Here is a 25,072-nt window from a genome sequence, read left to right on the forward strand (position 1 = left end):
GAACTGCATCACAAATAAAGGAGAAGTTTGCTTATCACTCATATTGGGTTGGCCTGTCTGCTTCTCCTCTCCGCTTACATAGCTGCTTGAAAATGCTAAGGCAAAAGCTGAAAAGATTCTAATACAATAGTAGTGTTATAAAGCAGGTAATGGAACAATTTAAGAGTGTGGGAGAATTCCACTGGTAAGAAATTTCTTTGGCTAGTCCCTTGCTCCCATCACATCTTCAGTATGCTGCTGCACCCTGTAATAGTTACTCTGCTAATGTAAATTTGTGTGTGCCTTGCTGTAGTAGCGACTTGTTACTGGATGAATCAGGTGAAACTCTGCATTGACAACAAGGTGCAAGGACTGAGGCTGACAAAATGCCTGCTACCACAATCAAGGGCAAGACTGGGTTGGCCTCTGTGTTTGCCACCAAGAAGAACCTTTAGCTCCGCTAAAGGAGTTAAGTCTTTATAGAAAATGGCAATTGCTTGATCACATTGATTGTCTCTGCGTTGTCCGTGACTCCCGCGTCAACACTCACATGCCTCTGTGCACGTTTGGCTGTGAAGTTCCAGGTGTGACCAACATGTCTGGGATTTTTCCATGTCCCAGCACAGCTATACCCCAGTCACCCACCCACAGCTGCTGGCATACATAGGAACATTTCCCATACTTTTTCAAGTGACACTAAGAAAACCCAGCTGTGAACACACTCCCGTGGTACTTCTTCAACTATCTACTCTTCCTGTACCTGCTTTTCACCAGCTCAGCTTCCCAGCTACATCTGTGTCACCACTGCTGCTCCTTTTGCTCCTCCATGACAAGGAAGTTGGTGACACAGTGCTGGCTTGAGCTTGTTTCTTTTAGGGTAACTGGGGCAGAGAAGGGAGAGAAAATAAGACTAAGAACAGCTTTCAATTCCTCTCCCTAAATAATTTTATTGTAAAGCGACACCATACCCATGTCCAATTGATAGTGGGATGTTTATGTTGGGAGGAAATATCAGAGGCCATTACACTAGAAAGAAGATCAGGAAAAAAAAAGAAAATAAAAATTTACCAAGTTCCATGAAGCCTCCCTTGCCACTGTATGCACACCCTTTTTTCTTTGCTTCTGTTCATTACTCACAATACAGATTAATCTGGGGCTTGTGTGTTGCTAACAGACCCCATGAGCCAGAATGGGTGGCTGCTTCCTCAAAGTATGCTCTGCTGAATGTGGCTCCTCAAATTCGAGGTTCTTACATCAAGGTAACTTGTTAAATTAACACATGTGCCCATGCTAACATTAAAAGATCTTCTAGGAACCATTTTGAAGATTATATACTTCTAGAAAGTTTCATATTTTATTATTTTGATAAGAATGCAAATGGCTGCTTTGTATCAATGTAAGCTCATCGAATTCAAACTGATCCCTATTGCTACATCTGTTCAAACCTGCTTCTGGAAATCACAGGAACACTCAGGGAAATTACTTGATTCTTGAAATACCAAAAGCAATACAGACTGGCTACAACCTCCAGAAGGTACTCTGAATTAGCAGCAAATCCGTCGTTACCAGTAGTGGTACAAAGCAATCCTACAAGCAGAGTAAAAGCTACCCCATGAAAGAGTATTTACAAAGTTACTCTCCTGGCACAAGATAAAAATCCAGCTCCTGGAACCGTAAGTCTTCAGAGCATGCAGATCAAAGTAGCTTCTTTCTGTACTGCTTTAGAAAACAATATGGACCAAATGCAACAGACACAGGGACCAAGCTGTATTTGAGAGGTTTGTAAAGTTTGTAGTCAAACCACTGCCCAACTCAGGTTCAAAACAGAGCCATGCTTGGATCCAGTTTTTAAATAGTACTGTTGCCAGCACTATAGCCTATGGTGATTTTGACTTGAAGAGGCTGGTCCACAAGCTTGAAGAAATATCTGATGGGGCAACAGCCCTCTTCCAGTCGCCGCACATATGTGTGAAAATGCTCAGAATTACCAAACTCAAAAGTATCAACAGAAGGCAGAAGTGAAGGTCCCAAAGGTGAGACAGACACTACTCTCCTGCCAAGAACCAGTGCTCTGGGAAAATAGCGAGTCTTACTGTAGCACTACACACATCGACTCTCATCCTCCTGCTCGTGCTAAATTTGACTCAGTAATATAATAAACAGAAAACCAAGAAGTACAAAGTCATCATCCAAGAAAGGGTACAGGAAGGGGAAGTTAGGCACACCGTTTTTCTTTCATAGAATAGTTAGGGTTGGAAACAACCTTAGGAGCATCAAGTTCCAGCCCCCTCGTCATGAGCAGGGATACCTCACACTAAACCATGTCACCCAAGGCTCTGTCCAACCTGGCCTTGAGTACCACCAGGGATGGAGCATTCACAACTTCCCTGGGCAACCCATTCAAGTGCCTCACCACACTTACAGTAAGAGAACTTCCTCCTTATATGCAATCTTAACTTCCCCGGTTTAAGTTTTAACCCGATACCCCTTGTCCTATCACTACAGTCAATAATGGAGATTCCCTCCCATCCTTATAAGCCCCCATCAGATACAGGAAGGCTGCTATGAGGTCTCCACACAGCCTTCTCTTCTACAGGTTGAACAGCCCCAACTTTCTCAGCCTGTCTTCATACGGGAGCTGCTCCAGCCCCCTGATCATCCTTGTGGCCCTCCTCTGGACTCGTTCCAACAGCTCCATGACCTTTTTATGTTGAGGACACCAGAACTGCACACAATACTCCAGGTGAGGTCTCACAAGAGCAGAGGAGAGGGGCAGGATCACCTCCTTCGACCTGCTGGTCACGCTCCTTTTGATGCAACCCAGGATACGGTTGGCTTTCTGGGCTGCGAGTGCATACTGCCTGCTCACATTAAGTTTCTCTTCAACCAGCGCCCCCAGATCCTTCTCCGCAGGGCTGCTCTGAATCTCTTCTCTGCCCAACCTGTAGCTCTGCCTCGGATTGCTCCGACCCAGGTGTAGGACCTTGCACTTGCCATGGTTAAACTTCATAAGGTCGGCACCAGCCCACCTCACAAGTGTGTCAGGGTCCCTCTGGATGGCATTCCTTCCCTCCAGCGTATCAACCGAACCACACAGCTTGGTGTCATCGGCAAACTTGCTGAGGGAGCACTCAATCCCACTGTCCATGTCAGCAACAAAGATGTTGAACAAGACCAGACCCAACAATGAGGGGCACCGCTCGTTACTGGTCTCCAGCCTGACATTTTGCCATTGCCCGCAACTCTTTGTGTGCGACCATCCAGCCAGTTCCTTATCCACCGAGTGGTCCACCTATCAAATTGATGTCTCTCCAATTTAGAGACAAGGATGTCGTGTGGGACAGTGTTGAACACTTTGCACAAGTCCAGGTAAAGGATATCAACTGCTCTACCCCTGAATCTGAAATCACAGGATCCCATCAAAACTCGCCTATCAACCAGTATTAAGCTGTTCCTCCCCAGGGCTCAGCAGATGCCAGAACATACTCTCTGAAACATAACATTATTCTAAAAAATTTGGATTTTTCCAAAAGAAACATCCACCTGATAAAAATTGTCAGGGTACCAGCGATGAGGGGATACCATGTTGGGAGGACAGGCTCATAAAACACTTTCAGAAAAGACTCCTTATGCTTTCAAAAATCACATTGAATTGACACCCGCTACTCCAGAAAAGCTTAGTATCAAGCAACATTTTTCCTCGAGTCTAAATGGCAGAGCTCATTGCTGCAGAAAACTTGCTGGTTATCATCCAGAGAAACAGAATATTTTCAAAATCTAGTTGAAGCTTTTGGTAGTTATTTTCTTCCTAAAAATGCAGCCTAATCATTGCTTTTTTGTACCTGAAAAACAGAAAAAGCAAGTGAAAAAATCTGCTTTAGAAGTTTTTCTCGTTCAGTTTAACGTGTGCGTGCAGTTCTACTCATGGTCTTTTTGAGACCCCTTGACTAGTCTGGCTGTGAACATCATGACACACGCCAGTTATCTTGCCATAACAAGATTCCATGCGACATGAGCGAAACGTGGGGCTCAGGGCACCCCGGGGGGACTCAAGTGACCAGGGGAGAACAGGCCTTGTGCCCCTCACAGGAATACCCTGTCCCTCACGGTCTGAGTGGTGGGCTACCGTGGTGCCTTCTGTGACCAGCGCTTTGTGACGTGCCCTTCGTGACCCACCATGTTGCCCTTAGCGACGTTCTCGTCGTGACCCACCATGCTGCCCTTAGTGACACGCCCTCTCTGACCCACCATGGTGCCCTTAGTGACGTGCCCTTTATGACCTACCATGGTGCCCTCAGTGACGTTCCCTTTCTGACCCACCATGGTGCCCTTTGTGACGTGCCCTAGGTGACCCCCCAGGCCACCGTATAAAAGGCAACGGGTCATACCGCTCATGCCAGTGTCCGGCAGGACAGTGACGGGACAGAGCGGGAGCGCAAGGCTGGCGCAGACCCCTGAGCGCAGCCCACGTTGTTCCCCGCTGCCCCAGCAGCCCTGCGGTGCCGAGACACTTCTTGGAACATTCTTCGTTCCCCGCGCTACACCTTTGCCTTGTCTGATGAGGATGGCGGAGGGACACGCTGCATCCATGCAGTTCATCCAGACTTTTCTGGAGAGCTCAGTGAAGGTAATTACAGCCATTTCCAGGGTAGCAGTGCCTGCGTTTCCTGACGGGGCCACCGGCTCTGCTGCCAGGGCTGCTGGGGGCTGCTGGCTGGGCGCGGCTGCACCCCCGGGCTCCTGCACAGCACTGCAGCCCCAGTGCTCCAGTCCTGCTGGCCCCTTCTCACACTGCCCGTTTGTGTCTCTGCTCCCCGGCTGCCCAGGAGGAGGCTCAGAAGATTCGGTTCCTGCAGACCGTCTCCACCCTGAGCAAGGATGCCAGAGATGAGGGCTTCACACAGAAACTGAAGGAGTTCTACCACCGATTTCAGGTGGCAAAGAACATCGAGGTGAGGGGACCCCCGGCTGCTCTGGGGAAGGGGGCAAGTTGCCAGGCGCCGGCACACTGTGAGGACACACGGGGCCCATGCAGGGGGAGGGCAGGGACCAGCGTGCGCGGACAGACACTGAGCTGCCTGAGGGGATGCGGGTGTCGCTGAGCAGCCCTGCAGCAGGGCCGTGCTGGGGGCCGGTGCTGGGCTGGGGACAGAGGGTCTCCACCAGCCCTGCCGCCTGGTGCCTGCGGCCACCAGGTCCCATCCCGGTTGTGTTCTGCAGGCGCTGGTGGAAGAGGAGCCCGTGGACCACCTGCACACGGCCGTGCGGCAGCAAGCCATGCTTGCCCTCGCCCATATGAGGTATGTGCCCAACCCCTGGTTTGGCTGACACCTCTGCACAGTCCGTGGCCCTGGGCCTGCCCATGGGCATCTCCCATCCCGGCAGAGTCCAGTGGTGCCCTCAGAGGGCCTGCTCTTTGCCCTGCTCGCGGCTTGCGGAGAGATGGAGGGGAAAGCAGAGGGATCCTGCAGGGCCCCTCCACGTCTCAGCTGCTTCCAAAAGTGGGAGGCGGGAGACTTTCCTGCCAGGACTGTCCTTCGGCCTGGGCCATGCCAAGGAGGGAGGAGGTGCCTCCTGGCAATGCTGCCCACACACCAGGGCTCCATCCCGCTTGGGGGCCTCTGCTCCAGAGGTCTGTGTCCACCTGGCCAAGGCATGGAGGCAGCGCTCCCAGCACCCGCGTCTCACAGGTCCCTCTCTCTCTCTTTTCAGCAAAGTGGAGATGGCACTGGGGGGCAAGAAGAAAAGCCTTTTAGAGGCCTGTTTCAGGAGTGTCTTCTTGCTTCCTCCTAAAACAGACATGCAGGGCCTAGACAATTTCCTCTACTTTAAGGTAAGTGCTGTTGTGCTGTCAGGAGCACTCAGAGCTGCTCCCTGGCTGCCACGTGCTGAGACACAGCCAGAGATCCAAGGCACGGCAGGGTGTCAGCTTTGCTTTCCCACCCTCGTCCCTTCATCTCCTTCCCCTGGGCCTCACCATGTCCAGTGCCTCTGGACTGGCTCCTCTGCCCGCCGCAGCTTGTCTGCCCCAAGGCCTCCCTTGGCCAACCAGAGGTGGCAGGGGTGTCCTCCCCTAGCGTGGGGAGTTAGATCCATTCCCAGGGAGAGAGGGACTGCAGAAAGACTGACACAACCATTTTCCTCCTTGCAGACCCTGGATGCCATGGACATCCTGCTTAAGAGCTTGGTGCTCAGCTCCCCTGGCTGCAAGGACCTGAGGATTATCTTGCAGGTGCGGCACTGGCAGAGAGCGGGGTTCGCAGAGGCTGTTCCTCACTCTGGAGGGACAGGAGTGTCCACTCTGGAGTGGACGGTGTCCTCCCCAGCACCATGCACACAGCACACCGCACAGAGGGTGCTCAGCTCCCTTGGGGGACCCAGACACGGCCCACCGTGCTCTTCCAGGAGCAGCGTGTCCCCTGGCTGCAGTCAACGTCATTTCTCCCCTGCGGCCTCCTTCTGTGCCATGGCAAAACCTGGCCCATGGCACTTTTGGGCCAGCTCCATCCCCAGAGCTTTCCTCGCACCAAAGGAGTGGGGAGCATTGACCCCTCTCCTCAGGCACCGCAGCAGTGGCTGCGGCTGCTGTCCTTCTTCCCCTGCCTCGCAGTCCCTCCTGCTTTTCTGCCCAGGTCTGACTGGGGCAGAGACCCACTGGAACCTGCCTGTCCTGCACAGGGAGCCCAGCCCTGACGCTCCGCACTCCTGGCTTCCCAGAGAGCAGTATGCCCATTCCCCCATTGCAGACCCACCGCCCCCTGGCAGGGTGCTGCCCAAAAGCCCAGCCTTCATGGAGAGGGGACACAGGCCTGTGCTTTCGGGGAGGGCGCAGAAAGAAGCAGACTCTACCCTGGGGTGGCCTCTGCCTCCCTTCAGGGCCACAAAAACTGCATGGGTCCAGTCGGGACTTGAGAAGTGCTGCTGCTGCTGCTGGCAAAGGCACCAGTTCCCAGGGCACAGCAGCACTTTCTCTCCTTCCAGATGCTGCTGCCTTTCACCGACACTAAGAATGCAGCTGCATGTGAAAGGGCTGTGGTCAGGATTGGGAAGCTGGTCGATTTGATGGACAGCTCTTCCTCGGTGCAGGTAAGGAGGCAGGCACCCTCCAGCCAGGCTGTCTCCCATTCCCTGCCCACCGTGGGCAGCAGCCTGCAGCTCGAGATGCCTGAGGCATTCAGCACAGCTCTGCCCTGGGCGAGGGTCTCGGCTTCTTTCTTTTTCCCCCAGTCTTTCCTCCCCAGCACCCTTTCTTCCAGAAGCCAGTCCTGTGAAGGACAGCACTGCCCAAGGAGCATGGCGGGAGGCCAGGCCTGACAGCTCTCCCTGCCCTGCTGCCCAGCTCGCTGCTCTGGGAGGGCCCTGCAGAGCTCTGACGTGCCAGGATCCTTCCCCGGGGCAGACTCTCGGGTTCAGGGCTTTTGTCGCAGCTGCTGCCTCTCAGCCCTTCTACCCATCCTGCCTCCCTTGCCCAGGTCTGGAGCTTGCTTACAGATGACAACAGCTCTTCCCACGGCGACGCTATCCATGACCGCCTCCTGGGACAGCTGCTGGGACATCTCATTGTTTGCTGGACTAGCAAGATCTGGGAGATCCAGTATGAGGCTTTGGATACTCTTCATTACCTCTGCAGATGCATCCAGCAGCAAAAATGTAAGAGAAGCTGTGTTGGGCTGCATCCCTCCACACACAGACATCTCCTCGTAGTCCTGCTTGTTTCCCTGAGCACTGCAGTGGATTCTTTTTGTACTTGCTGGAGGCTGTCCAGGAAAGCCTGCCCTCTTCCCTCACCTCCTTTGCCCCTCACAACTGCTCTCCCACAGCACCCCAGCTATTGTTTTGCTGCAGAAGCTGAATGCTCACCACAAGTCCAGTACTGTGCTGCTCTGCTTCCCACTCTTCTCAGGACCTCTCAGTACCCAGCTGTTCCGTGGTCCCCATAGCCAAAGCCGTCATTGATGGTAAGCAATACTGTGTCCTAATGACCCTCCTGTGATCCCCTCTTGTTTAGGTGTGACATCACCAGAGGATGATCTAAAGCATCCCCAGTGTGGAGGCGAAAGGAAAGCTGGGAAACCCTCCTGGCTTTCCGTGTGCAGCACCAGGAGCATTGTAAAGGTAATGAGCTTCTCCCTTGCTGGGCCTTGTCCAGGGCATCAGCAGGAGACTGGTGTGAGCAAAGGGGTCCAGAACGAGCAGGCTTGCCATGGTCTCACTGTCCCTGGTGAGAGGGCTGCTGCTGCTCTGGAGCAGGGACTCCAGAGGGCTGCACTCCGGTGTCCCAGCAGCAGCTCCAGCTCTCCTGGCCACCAGGAAGCCCCGCTTCTCTGTAGGATCAGCACACCGTGCCCACGGCCCCAGCCCTCCTCCCTCACCCTAGGCCCCTCTCTTCTCATCCTCCACCCCGCAGCGACTGCAGCCCCTGCTGCCAGCTTTCCTGTGGGTACTCTCGCCAGAGCTGCTCTCGCTGCTCAGCTGAGCAGCACTATCAGGGCACTCGGTGTGAGACGCCTTCCCTGCCTTCCTTCCTCCCGCAGGCATTTGGGGAAGACCTCCACCCCCCTGATAAGACGGTCATCCTTGTCAAGGCCATCGAGGCCATGAGAGACTCATGCACATGCGACAAGGAGGAACTGATCAGCATTGTGGATGTGGCCATGACAGAACCTGCCTCCTGGCTGACGGAGGTAAGCAGCCTGTGGCTGCCCTGCCCTTGAGCCCTTTCAGGCACTGTTCCTCCCTACATCGGCCTTGCCTCACCCAGGTGCCTCAGGCACCTTGAAGCCATTTCACACCAGCAGAGTAGGATGGGAGGGGCGGCCATTTCAGTGGCAGCTGAGGAAACGGCTGCAGTCTGGTGGCAGCACCACCCTCACTCGTGTGCCCTCCAGGTGCCAGTCATCGTTAGCTGCATCTATAACAACCTGGAGCACATCAACACACTGTCAGTCTGGCACACCCTGGACATGCTGCTTCTAATGATGGCAGAGCAGTGGCCAGGGGATGTGATCCTGCGACTCGTGCATCTCTCTCCAGAATGTGACAGGTACTGACCCCCACAGCCCTTGTGGGTTTGTTCTATGCAGGGAGAAGGGGCTGGAGGCCCACAGAAAACTACAGGGCACCCCTGAGGAGCAGGGCCCTGCACCCCCCCACTCTCTCCACCCCTGCTGGGTCGGCCAGGCCTGCAGTAGCCAAAGCTGGCCAAGTTAGATCCGAGTCCCGGCACGAGGTTCCTCCCTACCCCATGGGGAACACTATCTCAGCCCCCTCCTGCCTGTCCAGGCACTCCAAGCAAGGGGTCGGGAAGGGCCAGGGCTGCAGGACAGCCTGGCTGCTGCAGGACAGCCTGGCTGCTGCAGGACTGGCCCAGGCACCGTGTGGTGGCTGAGGTGGCCCTGCCGACAGAGTGCTCTGCGTCTGCAGTGTTGCTATGGCCATGTGGGAAGTGCTGCTCTCCCAGCGCCTCATCTTGGAGAACAGCCTGAGGGAGCTGAGCATCAGGTTCCACTACCTGAGTGTGCCATGGAGATTCAGCACCTACAAAGCGGAGGCCTGCATCCAGCTCTTGGCTGTGAGTAACCAGCCCACTCCTTGCTCATGCTCAGGGCCGTGCCTGCCTCTCCAGGAAAATGGGCACGGCCCTCACCCCTGCCATCTGCCCCATACGGTCCCAGAGGAGGACACAGCCCCTTAGGGCCAGTCCAGCACCAGGTTCCCCTGCCCCAGCCACGCAGGGCCACGCTGACTGGGTGCGGGTGCGCAAAGCCCCTGTCTGCCCAGGTAGTGCTCTGCTTGCACAGGCGGAGCTAGCACAGACAAGCGTGTGGTGTGTCCCACAAGCGCTGAGTGTCCCCCAGGATGGGCTCTCCGTCCCCTGTGCCCTTGCCCTGAGCTGCCAGTGGGACCCAGGGGCCGTACTGTGCAGGGAGCCCTGCAGGCTTGGTCCATCTCTCACTGCCATCTTTGTTTCAGCTGCTCGCCTCCAGCCATGTGACACCAAAAATGTTTGCTGGGGTGTACGAAATCCGGAAGCTGCTGATGCCTCCAAGGCTGCTCTCCCTGGTGCTCCAAGGCCTCGTCACACTGTCACAGTCACCTGACTCGGTGAGCAGGGCATAGTCAAGTGAAGCCGTGCTGGCCACCTGGTGCTGGGCAGTGGGGAACGCGGTGGCTTGACCTGGGCTGGGAGTCGGGACCTGGGGTGACGGCTCTAGATGCCCTCAAAGTCCCCTCACGTGCCCCCATCCCCTCAGTGCGCCCACAGGCAAGGCCTGCCAGGAGGCTGCTGCAGGAATTCCTGTGCCACCGCCCATGCAGCCGGACAGGAGGCTGGTGCTTAATGGCCAGAGCATTTTGGCCTGGGTGGTCTTTCACCACTTCACAAGAAAGAAATTCTGTGCTTCTTACAGGCAAGGAAAATACTGGTCATGCTGCCAGACTTGATGGAGGCCCTGCAGAGCGCCCACAGCGACAACAAGATGAAGGCCCTGCTCACGTTCAGAAACGTAATAGGTCATTTGAAGAAGAAGGCCAGCTCCATCGCTCTGGAGCTGGCCGAGAAGCTCCTTCAACTCTTTGATGATGTAAGGCTGCTGTGGAAACCTGAGTCCCACTGACGGGCCCTTTGCAAGAGCAACTGCCCGGCAGCACAGCCTGGCGGCAGCGCTTGCCCAGGGCTAAGCCTCTCCTTCTGCCCCCGCGCTCTCGTGGGGATGGCTTCTGGTCTCTGCAGCCCAGCCCAGCTTCTCCCCGACAGGCTGATGGCTCTGGGAGACCTGAGGCCCCTCCCCTCAGCCACGCTGACGCCCTGGCTCAGGGAGCAGCTGTTACTGAAGCCCTCCTGTCCTCCTCCCTACCAGGAGTGCAGCCAGACGCAAGAGCTCTCCATCTGCCTCTTCAAAGATGCAATACAGATGGCGGATTGGAAGGACAAGCGGCAGATGCAGAAGAAGGTGCGGAGGAGCCTGGTCCCACTCATGTTGCACATGAGTGACGAGATCGAGAGCGTGGCCAAGGTACGGATTCCAAACCTAAGCCGTGGTGCGGGGCAGGGTGTGCTGAGCCCGCAGGGGTGGCCTGGGCATCAGTGAGGGCAGGAGCAGCTGACACAGACATTTCCCACACCTGCCCTACGTGGTCCAGCAGGGCTCAGCAGCAGTCCGTGACCACCAAGGCCTGAAGAGCGGAGTCCGCAGGGGCTTCCCAGCTGTCCCTGCAAGTGCTGAGGGCCAGGCCTTTGGGTCTCAGGCCCTGTCCACAATCCCCAATCCTTGTCCCCCTCTGCAGGCCTCTCAGGAAGCCATCTGTGCAGCTGCGAAGGTGCTCAAATGGGAATGGCTCAGTCACCACGTGCAGACACTGGAGAGATGGCAAACTGTGCAGCGCTTGGTGAGGACAAGTCCCAGGCTGGACACGGGGTGCTCCTCTCACCTCCCCACCCTCAGGATGTTGCAGGAGGCACATCTGGGCCCTGGCAGTGGCACAGGGGGCTCTCAGGAGCTCCAGACCCTGCTCTGCCTGCAGCTGTCTCTGAACCTCAGCCCCACAGGGCTCCTGGCTGGGAGACACACATGGCCTGAGGAACAAGGGGAGGTGTGGGGTGCTGGTAGGAGGGAACGGCCCAGGCAACTGGGGAAGGTCTGTGTCAGCCCTGGGCCATTGTGCTCTTTCCAGCTGGAGCAGGAGCAGAGCAGAGCAGAAGAATATGTGCGTCAGAGCCTGCTTTACCTGCAGCACGCTCAGGTCAGCGTGCGACTGGCAGCTGTGAGGTTCATTGGTAAGCCGCGGCCCCTGGAGTCCCTCTTTTGGCAGCCTGGCCCCAGTCCCATCTGCTGCACTGGCAGCGAGGAGCAGCCCTGTGGCTGCCAGAGCATCGACTGCCCCGTGCAAGGCCTGTGCAGCCAGGGGCTCTTGTGCTTCCCTCTCCAACCCCTGCCCTCGCAGCGGGGCTCAGTGGCACCTTGCTCAGTGCCACCTCCCCCTGCGTCCTGTCCTTCCCTGGGGTCACCCTGCTGAGGGGAGGAAGGGGTGCAGCCAAACCGGCAGAGGCGGGGCCATGCTGCCGGCAGCGTGCTGGGCAGCAGCAGGTCTGATGGAGCTCTCTGCACAGGGATGGCCGCTCGGTGCCTGAAGGAGAGCCGCGCGGACACGCTCCTGGAGGTTTGCGAAGGTAAGCAGGGACAGTGCTGTGTGTGCTGGGGCTGGTGGGGCAGGGGACAGAGCCTGGGCAGCGTGCTGCCATGCCCTGTCCTGCTCCAGGGAACATCTCGGGGGCATTTGTTGCATTCCTGAGCAGCAGCTTCCAGGTGATCCGTTTGCCCCGCCTGCGCCTCCTGACCAGGGAAAGGGATGGCTGGGGCTGGCATGGTCTGGAAGGGATGCCTGCTGGTCTCTGCAGATTGGTGGGTTTCAGCTCTGCTCTCTTTCCTTCTCTTGCAGCCCTCCATGCTCTGAGAAGCCACGAGGAATCCCAAGTCTCCTCCCTGGCATCTCAGACAATACACATCCTCACCTGTTTACACGCGCGGCCAAGACGGAGATGGATCCTGCAGGCGCTGTGCTGCTGCCTCTGAAAAGCCAGGCAGCAGTTAAGCCCTGCTTAAGAAAATGGGTCTTTCGGATTAAAGTTCTAACCACAATTCCAAGGCCATTGTGTTCTTCACACGCGGCGCGGAAAGGCCTGTCAGGAGCTGCCGGGCAGCCTTTGCGCCCCGGCCGCCCTCGTCGGCCCGGCCACGGTCTTTGGGAGCACCGCCGCCAGAGTGCACAAAAGTCAGGGCCACACCTCCACAGTTTCTCTGAGCATCCTGTTCCAGTGCCTCACAACCCCCTCCACTGCAGGCACCCCCTTCAGCCACTCCATCTGAGCGAAGGCATTGGCCACCACCAACACAGATGGTGTAGGTCACCCCTGCTGGAGCTGCAGCATTTGCTCTCTGATAAGTGCCCGCCTTTCTTCCTTCAGGGCTACGTGGCATGTGTGCTCGGACCTGTGCAGGCGGCCTTGGAATGTCTCTCCTTCCAAGAGGTGCCTGTCCTCCCCGCACACCCTTCTATGCCATGTTCTCTGTGTTCCCAGCGCTGCCTTTTGCAGGAGCTTAGGGTGGTCCCACCCGGTTCCCAGCAGGTCTCGATGCTTGCCTGGGTTTCCCCGCCTCGAGAAAACTCCACTGTATGCCACTGTCTGCCGTGAGTCCCTGATCCACTGAGGAATGTGCCTTCCCTGGAGATGTTCCTTTTTATGTTGAGGACATCAGAACTGCATACAATACTCCAGGTGAGGTCTCACAAGGGCAGAGGAGAGGGGCAGGATCACCTCCTTCGACCTGCTGGTCACGCTCCTTTTGATGCAACCCGGGATACGGTTGGCTTTCTGCGCTGCGAGTGCACACTGCCTGCTCATCTTAAGTTTCTCATTGATCAATGCCCCCACGTCCTTCTCTACAGGGCTGCTCTGAATCTCTTCTCTGCCCAACCTTCCATTCCAACACTCCAGTTATAGGAGCCATCCCACCACGTTTCTGCGACCCCCGTAGACGTGCACACATCTCTAATTCCTCTTGTTTGTTCCCCATGCTACGGGCGTTTGTATAGAGGCACCTGAGCCAAGCTCCAAATGAAGCCGGCTCATTGGCTGGAGCAGCTGGAGTATCTCTACATTGCTCCAAGCATTTATTATAGGTGCTGGCAACTGACTGGGTGTGTTGGGATGGAATGATGCCCCCCTCCCCCAACACATCTAGTTTAATGCATCCTTGACCAGTCTGGCAAGCCTCCTACCAAAACTGTTCTTCCCTTCTTTATCAGACCAGCTCCACCAGACCCCCCTAGACCTGGCCTACTTACTTGGGTCCCGTGTCCAAGATACCCAAACCCCTGACTATGGTACCACCCTTCTAACCATTTATTAACCTGGCCAATCCTCCTAGCCTTTTTGGGGTCCTCCCCTGTATCCTGAAGAATTGATGAGAAGACTGTCTGCGCTCCAGAGCCCCTAACCACCTCTCCTAGGGCTCTGTAGTCCTTCTTTATGTTCTCCAGGCTACTGCTATCTGTATCACTAGCACCCACATAGATCACTAGAAGTGGGTAATAGTCAGTGAGACTTACAAGAGCAGGTAGCCTCTCTGCAACATCTCTGATCCGTGCCCCTGGTAGGCAACACACCTCCCTTGAGAATGGGTCAGGCTGACAGATGGGTGCCTCTGTGCCTTTCAGAGTCCCCTACTACTATGACCCGCTGCTTTTTCCCGGCAGCACCAGTAGTGATCTTCTTTAGCAGTACCCCAGCCGGCTGTTTCTGATGCAAGTGTTTCCTCATCAGCCCCCCGCAGGACAGCAAAGCGGTTCTGGGTGGGGACAACAGATTTACGAGGAAGCCCCTTGGTTTTGTCTTCTTCCTCCTTTTTTTTGTTGGTGCTGTTCCCCAGCTTCCTGGGTTAACGGCCTCCTTCTTTCCTCCGTGAACTATAGGGGACGCTTGAGGCCCCTGCACAGTTTGGGCCTGCAGCAAGCAGTCCTGCTTCCTCTCAGCTTCCCTGACATCTCGCAGTCTATTGACAGCATCCCGCACCTCAGCCCCTGCTGCAGGAGGACCTGCACCAGGGAGCACCGAGTGCAGCCCTGCCCATTGTGCACCCTCCCCTCACAAGCCCAGCGCAGGCACTCTCTACACTCCGACCTCTGCACTGCAGCCTCCCCTCTCATCGGCTCTGTCTGGGTGCCTACGCTGGCCATCGCCGGGGCACCCAGAGCCCAGCTCCCAGACCAGGCCCTGGTCATGAGGCGAGCGTTCCCCATCCCGCCCGCCTGCCCGCGCTAACTGCCTCCACCCGCCCTGGTCGCCGCGATCCCCGGGGCAGGTTTTTACCCAGCCAGGGCTGGTGCCGCTCCTCCGGGCACCGCCCCCTGTGAGTCCCTGCTCGCGTCAGCTGAGCTGCCGGCTCCTGGGCAAGTCCTGTCGAGGACGTGAGGCTCCCTCGGTGGCTGGTGCCGCTCTGAGTTGAGGCTCCTGGACGCTGAGCTTCCCCCCGCTCAGGTGTTGAAGGCGTCCTCTATCCAGCTACTCACCTCAGCAATTGACCCCAAATCAGCAGTTGACCCCCACCTCAGCAGTTGACCCAGTCATTCAATTGGTTTTCCTTGCATACTGTTTCGACGTCTACATATCTCCTAGACTTTAATACGCAGCTCTGTGAAGCAGGGAAGAATAATCTCCAATGGGCTGACAGGTCCTAGCGGCACACACAGGCTTAGTGATTTCCCACAGATCAAGCAGCTTTGTGGCAGAGCAGCGATGATTATAACTGGGGCTTTCCAGAAGAGATAGGTACAAGCAGAAATCCCTGCTTGCTGCTTTTTGAGGCACTTAGGGTCACTGCTTCAGGAAATCTGAAATCACAGGATCCCATCAAAACTCGCCTATCAACCAGTATTAAGCTGTTCCTCCCCAGGGCTCAGCAGATGCCAGAACATACTCTCTGAAACATAACATTATTCTAAAAAATTTGGATTTTTCCAAAAGAAACATCCTCCTGATAAAAATTGTCAGGGTACCAGCGATGAGGGGATACCATGTTGGGAGGACAGGCTCATAAAACACTTTCAGAAAAGACTCCTTATGCTTTCAAAAATCACATTGAATTGACACCCGCTACTCCAGAAAAGCTTAGTATCAAGCAACATTTTTCCTCGAGTCTAAATGGCAGAGCTCATTGCTGCAGAAAACTTGCTGGTTATCATCCAGAGAAACAGAATATTTTCAAAATCTAGTTGAAGCTTTTGGTAGTTATTTTCTTCCTAAAAATGCAGCCTAATCATTGCTTTTTTGTACCTGAAAAACAGAAAAAGCAAGTGAAAAAATCTGCTTTAGAAGTTTTTCTCGTTCAGTTTAACGTGTGCGTGCAGTTCTACTCATGGTCTTTTTGAGACCCCTTGACTAGTCTGGCTGTGAACATCATGACACACGCCAGTTATCTTGCCATAACAAGATTCCATGCGACATGAGCGAAACGTGGGGCTCAGGGCACCCCGGGGGGACTCAAGTGACCAGGGGAGAACAGGCCTTGTGCCCCTCACAGGAATACCCTGTCCCTCACGGTCTGAGTGGTGGGCTACCGTGGTGCCTTCTGTGACCAGCGCTTTGTGACGTGCCCTTCGTGACCCACCATGTTGCCCTTAGCGACGTTCTCGTCGTGACCCACCATGCTGCCCTTAGTGACACGCCCTCTCTGACCCACCATGGTGCCCTTAGTGACGTGCCCTTTATGACCTACCATGGTGCCCTCAGTGACGTTCCCTTTCTGACCCACCATGGTGCCCTTTGTGACGTGCCCTAGGTGACCCCCCAGGCCACCGTATAAAAGGCAACGGGTCATACCGCTCATGCCAGTGTCCGGCAGGACAGTGACGGGACAGAGCGGGAGCGCAAGGCTGGCGCAGACCCCTGAGCGCAGCCCACGTTGTTCCCCGCTGCCCCAGCAGCCCTGCGGTGCCGAGACACTTCTTGGAACATTCTTCGTTCCCCGCGCTACACCTTTGCCTTGTCTGATGAGGATGGCGGAGGGACACGCTGCATCCATGCAGTTCATCCAGACTTTTCTGGAGAGCTCAGTGAAGGTAATTACAGCCATTTCCAGGGTAGCAGTGCCTGCGTTTCCTGACGGGGCCACCGGCTCTGCTGCCAGGGCTGCTGGGGGCTGCTGGCTGGGCGCGGCTGCACCCCCGGGCTCCTGCACAGCACTGCAGCCCCAGTGCTCCAGTCCTGCTGGCCCCTTCTCACACTGCCCGTTTGTGTCTCTGCTCCCCGGCTGCCCAGGAGGAGGCTCAGAAGATTCGGTTCCTGCAGACCGTCTCCACCCTGAGCAAGGATGCCAGAGATGAGGGCTTCACACAGAAACTGAAGGAGTTCTACCACCGATTTCAGGTGGCAAAGAACATCGAGGTGAGGGGACCCCCGGCTGCTCTGGGGAAGGGGGCAAGTTGCCAGGCGCCGGCACACTGTGAGGACACACGGGGCCCATGCAGGGGGAGGGCAGGGACCAGCGTGCGCGGACAGACACTGAGCTGCCTGAGGGGATGCGGGTGTCGCTGAGCAGCCCTGCAGCAGGGCCGTGCTGGGGGCCGGTGCTGGGCTGGGGACAGAGGGTCTCCACCAGCCCTGCCGCCTGGTGCCTGCGGCCACCAGGTCCCATCCCGGTTGTGTTCTGCAGGCGCTGGTGGAAGAGGAGCCCGTGGACCACCTGCACACGGCCGTGCGGCAGCAAGCCATGCTTGCCCTCGCCCATATGAGGTATGTGCCCAACCCCTGGTTTGGCTGACACCTCTGCACAGTCCGTGGCCCTGGGCCTGCCCATGGGCATCTCCCATCCCGGCAGAGTCCAGTGGTGCCCTCAGAGGGCCTGCTCTTTGCCCTGCTCGCGGCTTGCGGAGAGATGGAGGGGAAAGCAGAGGGATCCTGCAGGGCCCCTCCACGTCTCAGCTGCTTCCAAAGTGGGAGGCGGGAGACTTTCCTGCCAGGACTGTCCTTCGGCCTGGGCCATGCCAAGGAGGGAGGAGGTGCCTCCTGGCAATGCTGCCCACACACCAGGGCTCCATCCCGCTTGGGGGCCTCTGCTCCAGAGGTCTGTGTCCACCTGGCCAAGGCATGGAGGCAGCGCTCCCAGCACCCGCGTCTCACAGGTCCCTCTCTCTCTCTTTTCAGCAAAGTGGAGATGGCACTGGGGGGCAAGAAGAAAAGCCTTTTAGAGGCCTGTTTCAGGAGTGTCTTCTTGCTTCCTCCTAAAACAGACATGCAGGGCCTAGACAATTTCCTCTACTTTAAGGTAAGTGCTGTTGTGCTGTCAGGAGCACTCAGAGCTGCTCCCTGGCTGCCACGTGCTGAGACACAGCCAGAGATCCAAGGCACGGCAGGGTGTCAGCTTTGCTTTCCCACCCTCGTCCCTTCATCTCCTTCCCCTGGGCCTCACCATGTCCAGTGCCTCTGGACTGGCTCCTCTGCCCGCCGCAGCTTGTCTGCCCCAAGGCCTCCCTTGGCCAACCAGAGGTGGCAGGGGTGTCCTCCCCTAGCGTGGGGAGTTAGATCCATTCCCAGGGAGAGAGGGACTGCAGAAAGACTGACACAACCATTTTCCTCCTTGCAGACCCTGGATGCCATGGACATCCTGCTTAAGAGCTTGGTGCTCAGCTCCCCTGGCTGCAAGGACCTGAGGATTATCTTGCAGGTGCGGCACTGGCAGAGAGCGGGGTTCGCAGAGGCTGTTCCTCACTCTGGAGGGACAGGAGTGTCCACTCTGGAGTGGACGGTGTCCTCCCCAGCACCATGCACACAGCACACCGCACAGAGGGTGCTCAGCTCCCTTGGGGGACCCAGACACGGCCCACCGTGCTCTTCCAGGAGCAGCGTGTCCCCTGGCTGCAGTCAACGTCATTTCTCCCCTGCGGCCTCCTTCTGTGCCATGGCAAAACCTGGCCCATGGCACTTTTGGGCCAGCTCCATCCCCAGAGCTTTCCTCGCACCAAAGGAGTGGGGAGCATTGACCCCTCTCCTCAGGCACCGCAGCAGTGGCTGCGGCTGCTGTCCTTCTTCCCCTGCCTCGCAGTCCCTCCTGCTTTTCTGCCCAGGTCTGACTGGGGCAGAGACCCACTGGAACCTGCCTGTCCTGCACAGGGAGCCCAGCCCTGACGCTCCGCACTCCTGGCTTCCCAGAGAGCAGTATGCCCATTCCCCCATTGCAGACCCACCGCCCCCTGGCAGGGTGCTGCCCAAAAGCCCAGCCTTCATGGAGAGGGGACACAGGCCTGTGCTTTCGGGGAGGGCGCAGAAAGAAGCAGACTCTACCCTGGGGTGGCCTCTGCCTCCCTTCAGGGCCACAAAAACTGCATGGGTCCAGTCGGGACTTGAGAAGTGCTGCTGCTGCTGCTGGCAAAGGCACCAGTTCCCAGGGCACAGCAGCACTTTCTCTCCTTCCAGATGCTGCTGCCTTTCACCGACACTAAGAATGCAGCTGCATGTGAAAGGGCTGTGGTCAGGATTGGGAAGCTGGTCGATTTGATGGACAGCTCTTCCTCGGTGCAGGTAAGGAGGCAGGCACCCTCCAGCCAGGCTGTCTCCCATTCCCTGCCCACCGTGGGCAGCAGCCTGCAGCTCGAGATGCCTGAGGCATTCAGCACAGCTCTGCCCTGGGCGAGGGTCTCGGCTCCTTTCTTTTTCCCCCAGTCTTTCCTCCCCAGCACCCTTTCTTCCAGAAGCCAGTCCTGTGAAGGACAGCACTGCCCAAGGAGCATGGCGGGAGGCCAGGCCTGGCAGCTCTCCCTGCCCTGCTGCCCAGCTCGCTGCTCTGGGAGGGCCCTGCAGAGCTCTGACGTGCCAGGATCCTTCCCCGGGGCAGACTCTCGGGTTCAGGGCTTTTGTCGCAGCTGCTGCCTCTCAGCCCTTCTACCCATCCTGCCTCCCTTGCCCAGGTCTGGAGCTTGCTTACAGATGACAACAGCTCTTCCCACGGCGACGCTATCCATGACCGCCTCCTGGGACAGCTGCTGGGACATCTCATTGTTTGCTGGACTAGCAAGATCTGGGAGATCCAGTATGAGGCTTTGGATACTCTTCATTACCTCTGCAGATGCATCCAGCAGCAAAAATGTAAGAGAAGCTGTGTTGGGCTGCATCCCTCCACACACAGACATCTCCTCGTAGTCCTGCTTGTTTCCCTGAGCACTGCAGTGGATTCTTTTTGTGCTTGCTGGAGGCTGTCCAGGAAAGCCTGCCCTCTTCCCTCACCTCCTTTGCCCCTCACAACTGCTCTCCCACAGCACCCCAGCTATTGTTTTGCTGCAGAAGCTGAATGCTCACCACAAGTCCAGTACTGTGCTGCTCTGCTTCCCACTCTTCTCAGGACCTCTCAGTACCCAGCTGTTCCGTGGTCCCCATAGCCAAAGCCGTCATTGATGGTAAGCAATACTGTGTCCTAATGACCCTCCTGTGATCCCCTCTTGTTTAGGTGTGACATCACCAGAGGATGATCTAAAGCATCCCCAGTGTGGAGGCGAAAGGAAAGCTGGGAAACCCTCCTGGCTTTCCGTGTGCAGCACCAGGAGCATTGTAAAGGTAATGAGCTTCTCCCTTGCTGGGCCTTGTCCAGGGCATCAGCAGGAGACTGGTGTGAGCAAAGGGGTCCAGAACGAGCAGGCTTGCCATGGTCTCACTGTCCCTGGTGAGAGGGCTGCTGCTGCTCTGGAGCAGGGACTCCAGAGGGCTGCACTCCGGTGTCCCAGCAGCAGCTCCAGCTCTCCTGGCCACCAGGAAGCCCCGCTTCTCTGTAGGATCAGCACACCGTGCCCACGGCCCCAGCCCTCCTCCCTCACCCTAGGCCCCTCTCTTCTCATCCTCCACCCCGCAGCGACTGCAGCCCCTGCTGCCAGCTTTCCTGTGGGTACTCTCGCCAGAGCTGCTCTCGCTGCTCAGCTGAGCAGCACTATCAGGGCACTCGGTGTGAGACGCCTTCCCTGCCTTCCTTCCTCCCGCAGGCATTTGGGGAAGACCTCCACCCCCCTGATAAGACGGTCATCCTTGTCAAGGCCATCGAGGCCATGAGAGACTCATGCACATGCGACAAGGAGGAACTGATCAGCATTGTGGATGTGGCCATGACAGAACCTGCCTCCTGGCTGACGGAGGTAAGCAGCCTGTGGCTGCCCTGCCCTTGAGCCCTTTCAGGCACTGTTCCTCCCTACATCGGCCTTGCCTCACCCAGGTGCCTCAGGCACCTTGAAGCCATTTCACACCAGCAGAGTAGGATGGGAGGGGCGGCCATTTCAGTGGCAGCTGAGGAAACGGCTGCAGTCTGGTGGCAGCACCACCCTCACTCGTGTGCCCTCCAGGTGCCAGTCATCGTTAGCTGCATCTATAACAACCTGGAGCACATCAACACACTGTCAGTCTGGCACACCCTGGACATGCTGCTTCTAATGATGGCAGAGCAGTGGCCAGGGGATGTGATCCTGCGACTCGTGCATCTCTCTCCAGAATGTGACAGGTACTGACCCCCACAGCCCTTGTGGGTTTGTTCTATGCAGGGAGAAGGGGCTGGAGGCCCACAGAAAACTACAGGGCACCCCTGAGGAGCAGGGCCCTGCACCCCCCCACTCTCTCCACCCCTGCTGGGTCGGCCAGGCCTGCAGTAGCCAAAGCTGGCCAAGTTAGATCCGAGTCCCGGCACGAGGTTCCTCCCTACCCCATGGGGAACACTATCTCAGCCCCCTCCTGCCTGTCCAGGCACTCCAAGCAAGGGGTCGGGAAGGGCCAGGGCTGCAGGACAGCCTGGCTGCTGCAGGACAGCCTGGCTGCTGCAGGACTGGCCCAGGCACCGTGTGGTGGCTGAGGTGGCCCTGCCGACAGAGTGCTCTGCGTCTGCAGTGTTGCTATGGCCATGTGGGAAGTGCTGCTCTCCCAGCGCCTCATCTTGGAGAACAGCCTGAGGGAGCTGAGCATCAGGTTCCACTACCTGAGTGTGCCATGGAGATTCAGCACCTACAAAGCGGAGGCCTGCATCCAGCTCTTGGCTGTGAGTAACCAGCCCACTCCTTGCTCATGCTCAGGGCCGTGCCTGCCTCTCCAGGAAAATGGGCACGGCCCTCACCCCTGCCATCTGCCCCATACGGTCCCAGAGGAGGACACAGCCCCTTAGGGCCAGTCCAGCACCAGGTTCCCCTGCCCCAGCCACGCAGGGCCACGCTGACTGGGTGCGGGTGCGCAAAGCCCCTGTCTGCCCAGGTAGTGCTCTGCTTGCACAGGCGGAGCTAGCACAGACAAGCGTGTGGTGTGTCCCACAAGCGCTGAGTGTCCCCCAGGATGGGCTCTCCGTCCCCTGTGCCCTTGCCCTGAGCTGCCAGTGGGACCCAGGGGCCGTACTGTGCAGGGAGCCCTGCAGGCTTGGTCCATCTCTCACTGCCATCTTTGTTTCAGCTGCTCGCCTCCAGCCATGTGACACCAAAAATGTTTGCTGGGGTGTACGAAATCCGGAAGCTGCTGATGCCTCCAAGGCTGCTCTCCCTGGTGCTCCAAGGCCTCGTCACACTGTCACAGTCACCTGACTCGGTGAGCAGGGCATAGTCAAGTGAAGCCGTGCTGGCCACCTGGTGCTGGGCAGTGGGGAACGCGGTGGCTTGACCTGGGCTGGGAGTCGGGACCTGGGGTGACGGCTCTAGATGCCCTCAAAGTCCCCTCACGTGCCCCCATCCCCTCAGTGCGCCCACAGGCAAGGCCTGCCAGGAGGCTGCTGCAGGAATTCCTGTGCCACCGCCCATGCAGCCGGACAGGAGGCTGGTGCTTAATGGCCAGAGCATTTTGGCCTGGGTGGTCTTTCACCACTTCACAAGAAAGAAATTCTGTGCTTCTTACAGGCAAGGAAAATACTGGTCATGCTGCCAGACTTGATGGAGGCCCTGCAGAGCGCCCACAGCGACAACAAGATGAAGGCCCTGCTCACGTTCAGAAACGTAATAGGTCATTTGAAGAAGAAGGCCAGCTCCATCGCTCTGGAGCTGGCCGAGAAGCTCCTTCAACTCTTTGATGATGTAAGGCTGCTGTGGAAACCTGAGTCCCACCGACGGGCCCTTTGCAAGAGCAACTGCCCGGCAGCACAGCCTGGCGGCAGCGCTTGCCCAGGGCTAAGCCTCTCCTTCTGCCCGCGCTCTCGTGGGGATGGCTTCTGGTCTCTGCAGCCCAGCCCAGCTTCTCCCCGACAGGCTGATGGCTCTGGGAGACCTGAGGCCCCTCCCCTCAGCCACGCTGACGCCCTGGCTCAGGGAGCAGCTGTTACTGAAGCCCTCCTGTCCTCCTCCCTACCAGGAGTGCAGCCAGACGCAAGAGCTCTCCATCTGCCTCTTCAAAGATGCAATACAGATGGCGGATTGGAAGGACAAGCGGCAGATGCAGAAGAAGGTGCGGAGGAGCCTGGTCCCACTCATGTTGCACATGAGTGACGAGATCGAGAGCGTGGCCAAGGTACGGATTCCAAACCTAAGCCGTGGTGCGGGGCAGGGTGTGCTGAGCCCGCAGGGGTGGCCTGGGCATCAGTGAGGGCAGGAGCAGCTGACACAGACATTTCCCACACCTGCCCTACGTGGTCCAGCAGGGCTCAGCAGCAGTCCGTGACCACCAAGGCCTGAAGAGCGGAGTCCGCAGGGGCTTCCCAGCTGTCCCTGCAAGTGCTGAGGGCCAGGCCTTTGGGTCTCAGGCCCTGTCCACAATCCCCAATCCTTGTCCCCCTCTGCAGGCCTCTCAGGAAGCCATCTGTGCAGCTGCGAAGGTGCTCAAATGGGAATGGCTCAGTCACCACGTGCAGACACTGGAGAGATGGCAAACTGTGCAGCGCTTGGTGAGGACAAGTCCCAGGCTGGACACGGGGTGCTCCTCTCACCTCCCCACCCTCAGGATGTTGCAGGAGGCACATCTGGGCCCTGGCAGTGGCACAGGGGGCTCTCAGGAGCTCCAGACCCTGCTCTGCCTGCAGCTGTCTCTGAACCTCAGCCCCACAGGGCTCCTGGCTGGGAGACACACATGGCCTGAGGAACAAGGGGAGGTGTGGGGTGCTGGTAGGAGGGAACGGCCCAGGCAACTGGGGAAGGTCTGTGTCAGCCCTGGGCCATTGTGCTCTTTCCAGCTGGAGCAGGAGCAGAGCAGAGCAGAAGAATATGTGCGTCAGAGCCTGCTTTACCTGCAGCACGCTCAGGTCAGCGTGCGACTGGCAGCTGTGAGGTTCATTGGTAAGCCGCGGCCCCTGGAGTCCCTCTTTTGGCAGCCTGGCCCCAGTCCCATCTGCTGCACTGGCAGCGAGGAGCAGCCCTGTGGCTGCCAGAGCATCGACTGCCCCGTGCAAGGCCTGTGCAGCCAGGGGCTCTTGTGCTTCCCTCTCCAACCCCTGCCCTCACAGCGGGGCTCAGTGGCACCTTGCTCAGTGCCACCTCCCCCTGCGTCCTGTCCTTCCCTGGGGTCACCCTGCTGAGGGGAGGAAGGGGTGCAGCCAAACCGGCAGAGGCGGGGCCGTGCTGCCGGCAGCGTGCTGGGCAGCAGCAGGTCTGATGGAGCTCTCTGCACAGGGATGGCCGCTCGGTGCCTGAAGGAGAGCCGCGCGGACACGCTCCTGGAGGTTTGCGAAGGTAAGCAGGGACAGTGCTGTGTGTGCTGGGGCTGGTGGGGCAGGGGACAGAGCCTGGGCAGCGTGCTGCCATGCCCTGTCCTGCTCCAGGGAACATCTCGGGGGCATTTGTTGCATTCCTGAGCAGCAGCTTCCAGGTGATCCGTTTGCCCCGCCTGCGCCTCCTGACCAGGGAAAGGGATGGCTGGGGCTGGCATGGTCTGGAAGGGATGCCTGCTGGTCTCTGCAGATTGGTGGGTTTCAGCTCTGCTCTCTTTCCTTCTCTTGCAGCCCTCCATGCTCTGAGAAGCCACGAGGAATCCCAAGTCTCCTCCCTGGCATCTCAGACAATACACATCCTCACCTGTTTACACGCGCGGCCAAGACGGAGATGGATCCTGCAGGCGCTGTGCTGCTGCCTCTGAAAAGCCAGGCAGCAGTTAAGCCCTGCTTAAGAAAATGGGTCTTTCGGATTAAAGTTCTAACCACAATTCCAAGGCCATTGTGTTCTTCACACGCGGCGCGGAAAGGCCTGTCAGGAGCTGCCGGGCAGCCTTTGCGCCCCGGCCGCCCTCGTCGGCCCGGCCACGGTCTTTGGGAGCACCGCCGCCAGAGTGCACAAAAGTCAGGGCCACACCTCCACAGTTTCTCTGAGCATCCTGTTCCAGTGCCTCACAACCCCCTCCACTGCAGGCACCCCCTTCAGCCACTCCATCTGAGCGAAGGCATTGGCCACCACCAACACAGATGGTGTAGGTCACCCCTGCTGGAGCTGCAGCATTTGCTCTCTGATAAGTGCCCGCCTTTCTTCCTTCAGGGCTACGTGGCATGTGTGCTCGGACCTGTGCAGGCGGCCTTGGAATGTCTCTCCTTCCAAGAGGTGCCTGTCCTCCCCGCACACCCTTCTATGCCATGTTCTCTGTGTTCCCAGCGCTGCCTTTTGCAGGAGCTTAGGGTGG

The 25,072-nt window shown here is 57.6% G+C and overlaps 2 protein-coding genes across 2 annotated transcripts; both read left to right on the forward strand.

Annotated features, from left to right (window-relative positions):
• Positions 1 to 4,167: 4,167 nt before the first annotated feature.
• LOC133274666 (uncharacterized) lies at positions 4,168 to 12,416 on the forward strand. Its single transcript, XM_061464189.1, has 15 exons — positions 4,168 to 4,606; positions 4,806 to 4,931; positions 5,200 to 5,279; positions 5,692 to 5,812; positions 6,131 to 6,211; positions 6,961 to 7,065; positions 7,452 to 7,629; positions 7,988 to 8,094; positions 8,514 to 8,663; positions 8,868 to 9,022; positions 9,403 to 9,550; positions 9,952 to 10,083; positions 10,389 to 10,562; positions 10,839 to 10,994; positions 11,266 to 12,416. The coding sequence occupies exons 1-15, from the start codon at positions 4,373 to 4,375 to the stop codon at positions 11,992 to 11,994; spliced, it is 2,676 nt and encodes an 891-aa protein (XP_061320173.1). The 5' UTR covers positions 4,168 to 4,372; the 3' UTR covers positions 11,995 to 12,416.
• Positions 12,417 to 16,158: 3,742 nt separating this feature from the next.
• Positions 16,159 to 24,403, forward strand: LOC133262326 (uncharacterized). The gene is made up of 15 exons (XM_061441378.1): positions 16,159 to 16,596; positions 16,796 to 16,921; positions 17,190 to 17,269; positions 17,681 to 17,801; positions 18,120 to 18,200; positions 18,950 to 19,054; positions 19,441 to 19,618; positions 19,977 to 20,083; positions 20,503 to 20,652; positions 20,857 to 21,011; positions 21,392 to 21,539; positions 21,941 to 22,072; positions 22,378 to 22,551; positions 22,826 to 22,981; positions 23,253 to 24,403. Exons 1-15 carry the CDS (start codon positions 16,363 to 16,365, stop codon positions 23,979 to 23,981), a joined length of 2,676 nt encoding a protein of 891 aa, XP_061297362.1. The 5' UTR covers positions 16,159 to 16,362; the 3' UTR covers positions 23,982 to 24,403.
• The last annotated feature ends 669 nt before the right edge of the window (positions 24,404 to 25,072 follow it).

Source organism: Pezoporus flaviventris, unplaced genomic scaffold (genome assembly GCF_033815535.1).
Source record: "Pezoporus flaviventris isolate CSIRO_AGI_PZ_B2104156 unplaced genomic scaffold, CSIRO_AGI_Pfla_v1 ptg000002l, whole genome shotgun sequence".
Classification (NCBI taxonomy): Eukaryota; Metazoa; Chordata; class Aves; order Psittaciformes; family Psittacidae; genus Pezoporus; species Pezoporus flaviventris.

Bases quoted from the DNA above. Each gene is read 5' to 3' on its own strand.
- LOC133262326 (XM_061441378.1), top strand. From the start codon at position 16,363: ATGCCAGTGTCCGGCAGGACAGTGACGGGACAGAGCGGGAGCGCAAGG. The intron at 20,653-20,856 runs GTAAGCAGCCTG...TGTGCCCTCCAG, and splicing joins CTGCCTCCTGGCTGACGGAG to GTGCCAGTCATCGTTAGCTG. The intron at 21,540-21,940 runs GTGAGTAACCAG...TCTTTGTTTCAG, and splicing joins CCTGCATCCAGCTCTTGGCT to CTGCTCGCCTCCAGCCATGT.
- LOC133274666 (XM_061464189.1), top strand. From the start codon at position 4,373: ATGCCAGTGTCCGGCAGGACAGTGACGGGACAGAGCGGGAGCGCAAGG. The intron at 9,023-9,402 runs GTACTGACCCCC...CTGCGTCTGCAG, and splicing joins CTCTCTCCAGAATGTGACAG to TGTTGCTATGGCCATGTGGG. The intron at 9,551-9,951 runs GTGAGTAACCAG...TCTTTGTTTCAG, and splicing joins CCTGCATCCAGCTCTTGGCT to CTGCTCGCCTCCAGCCATGT.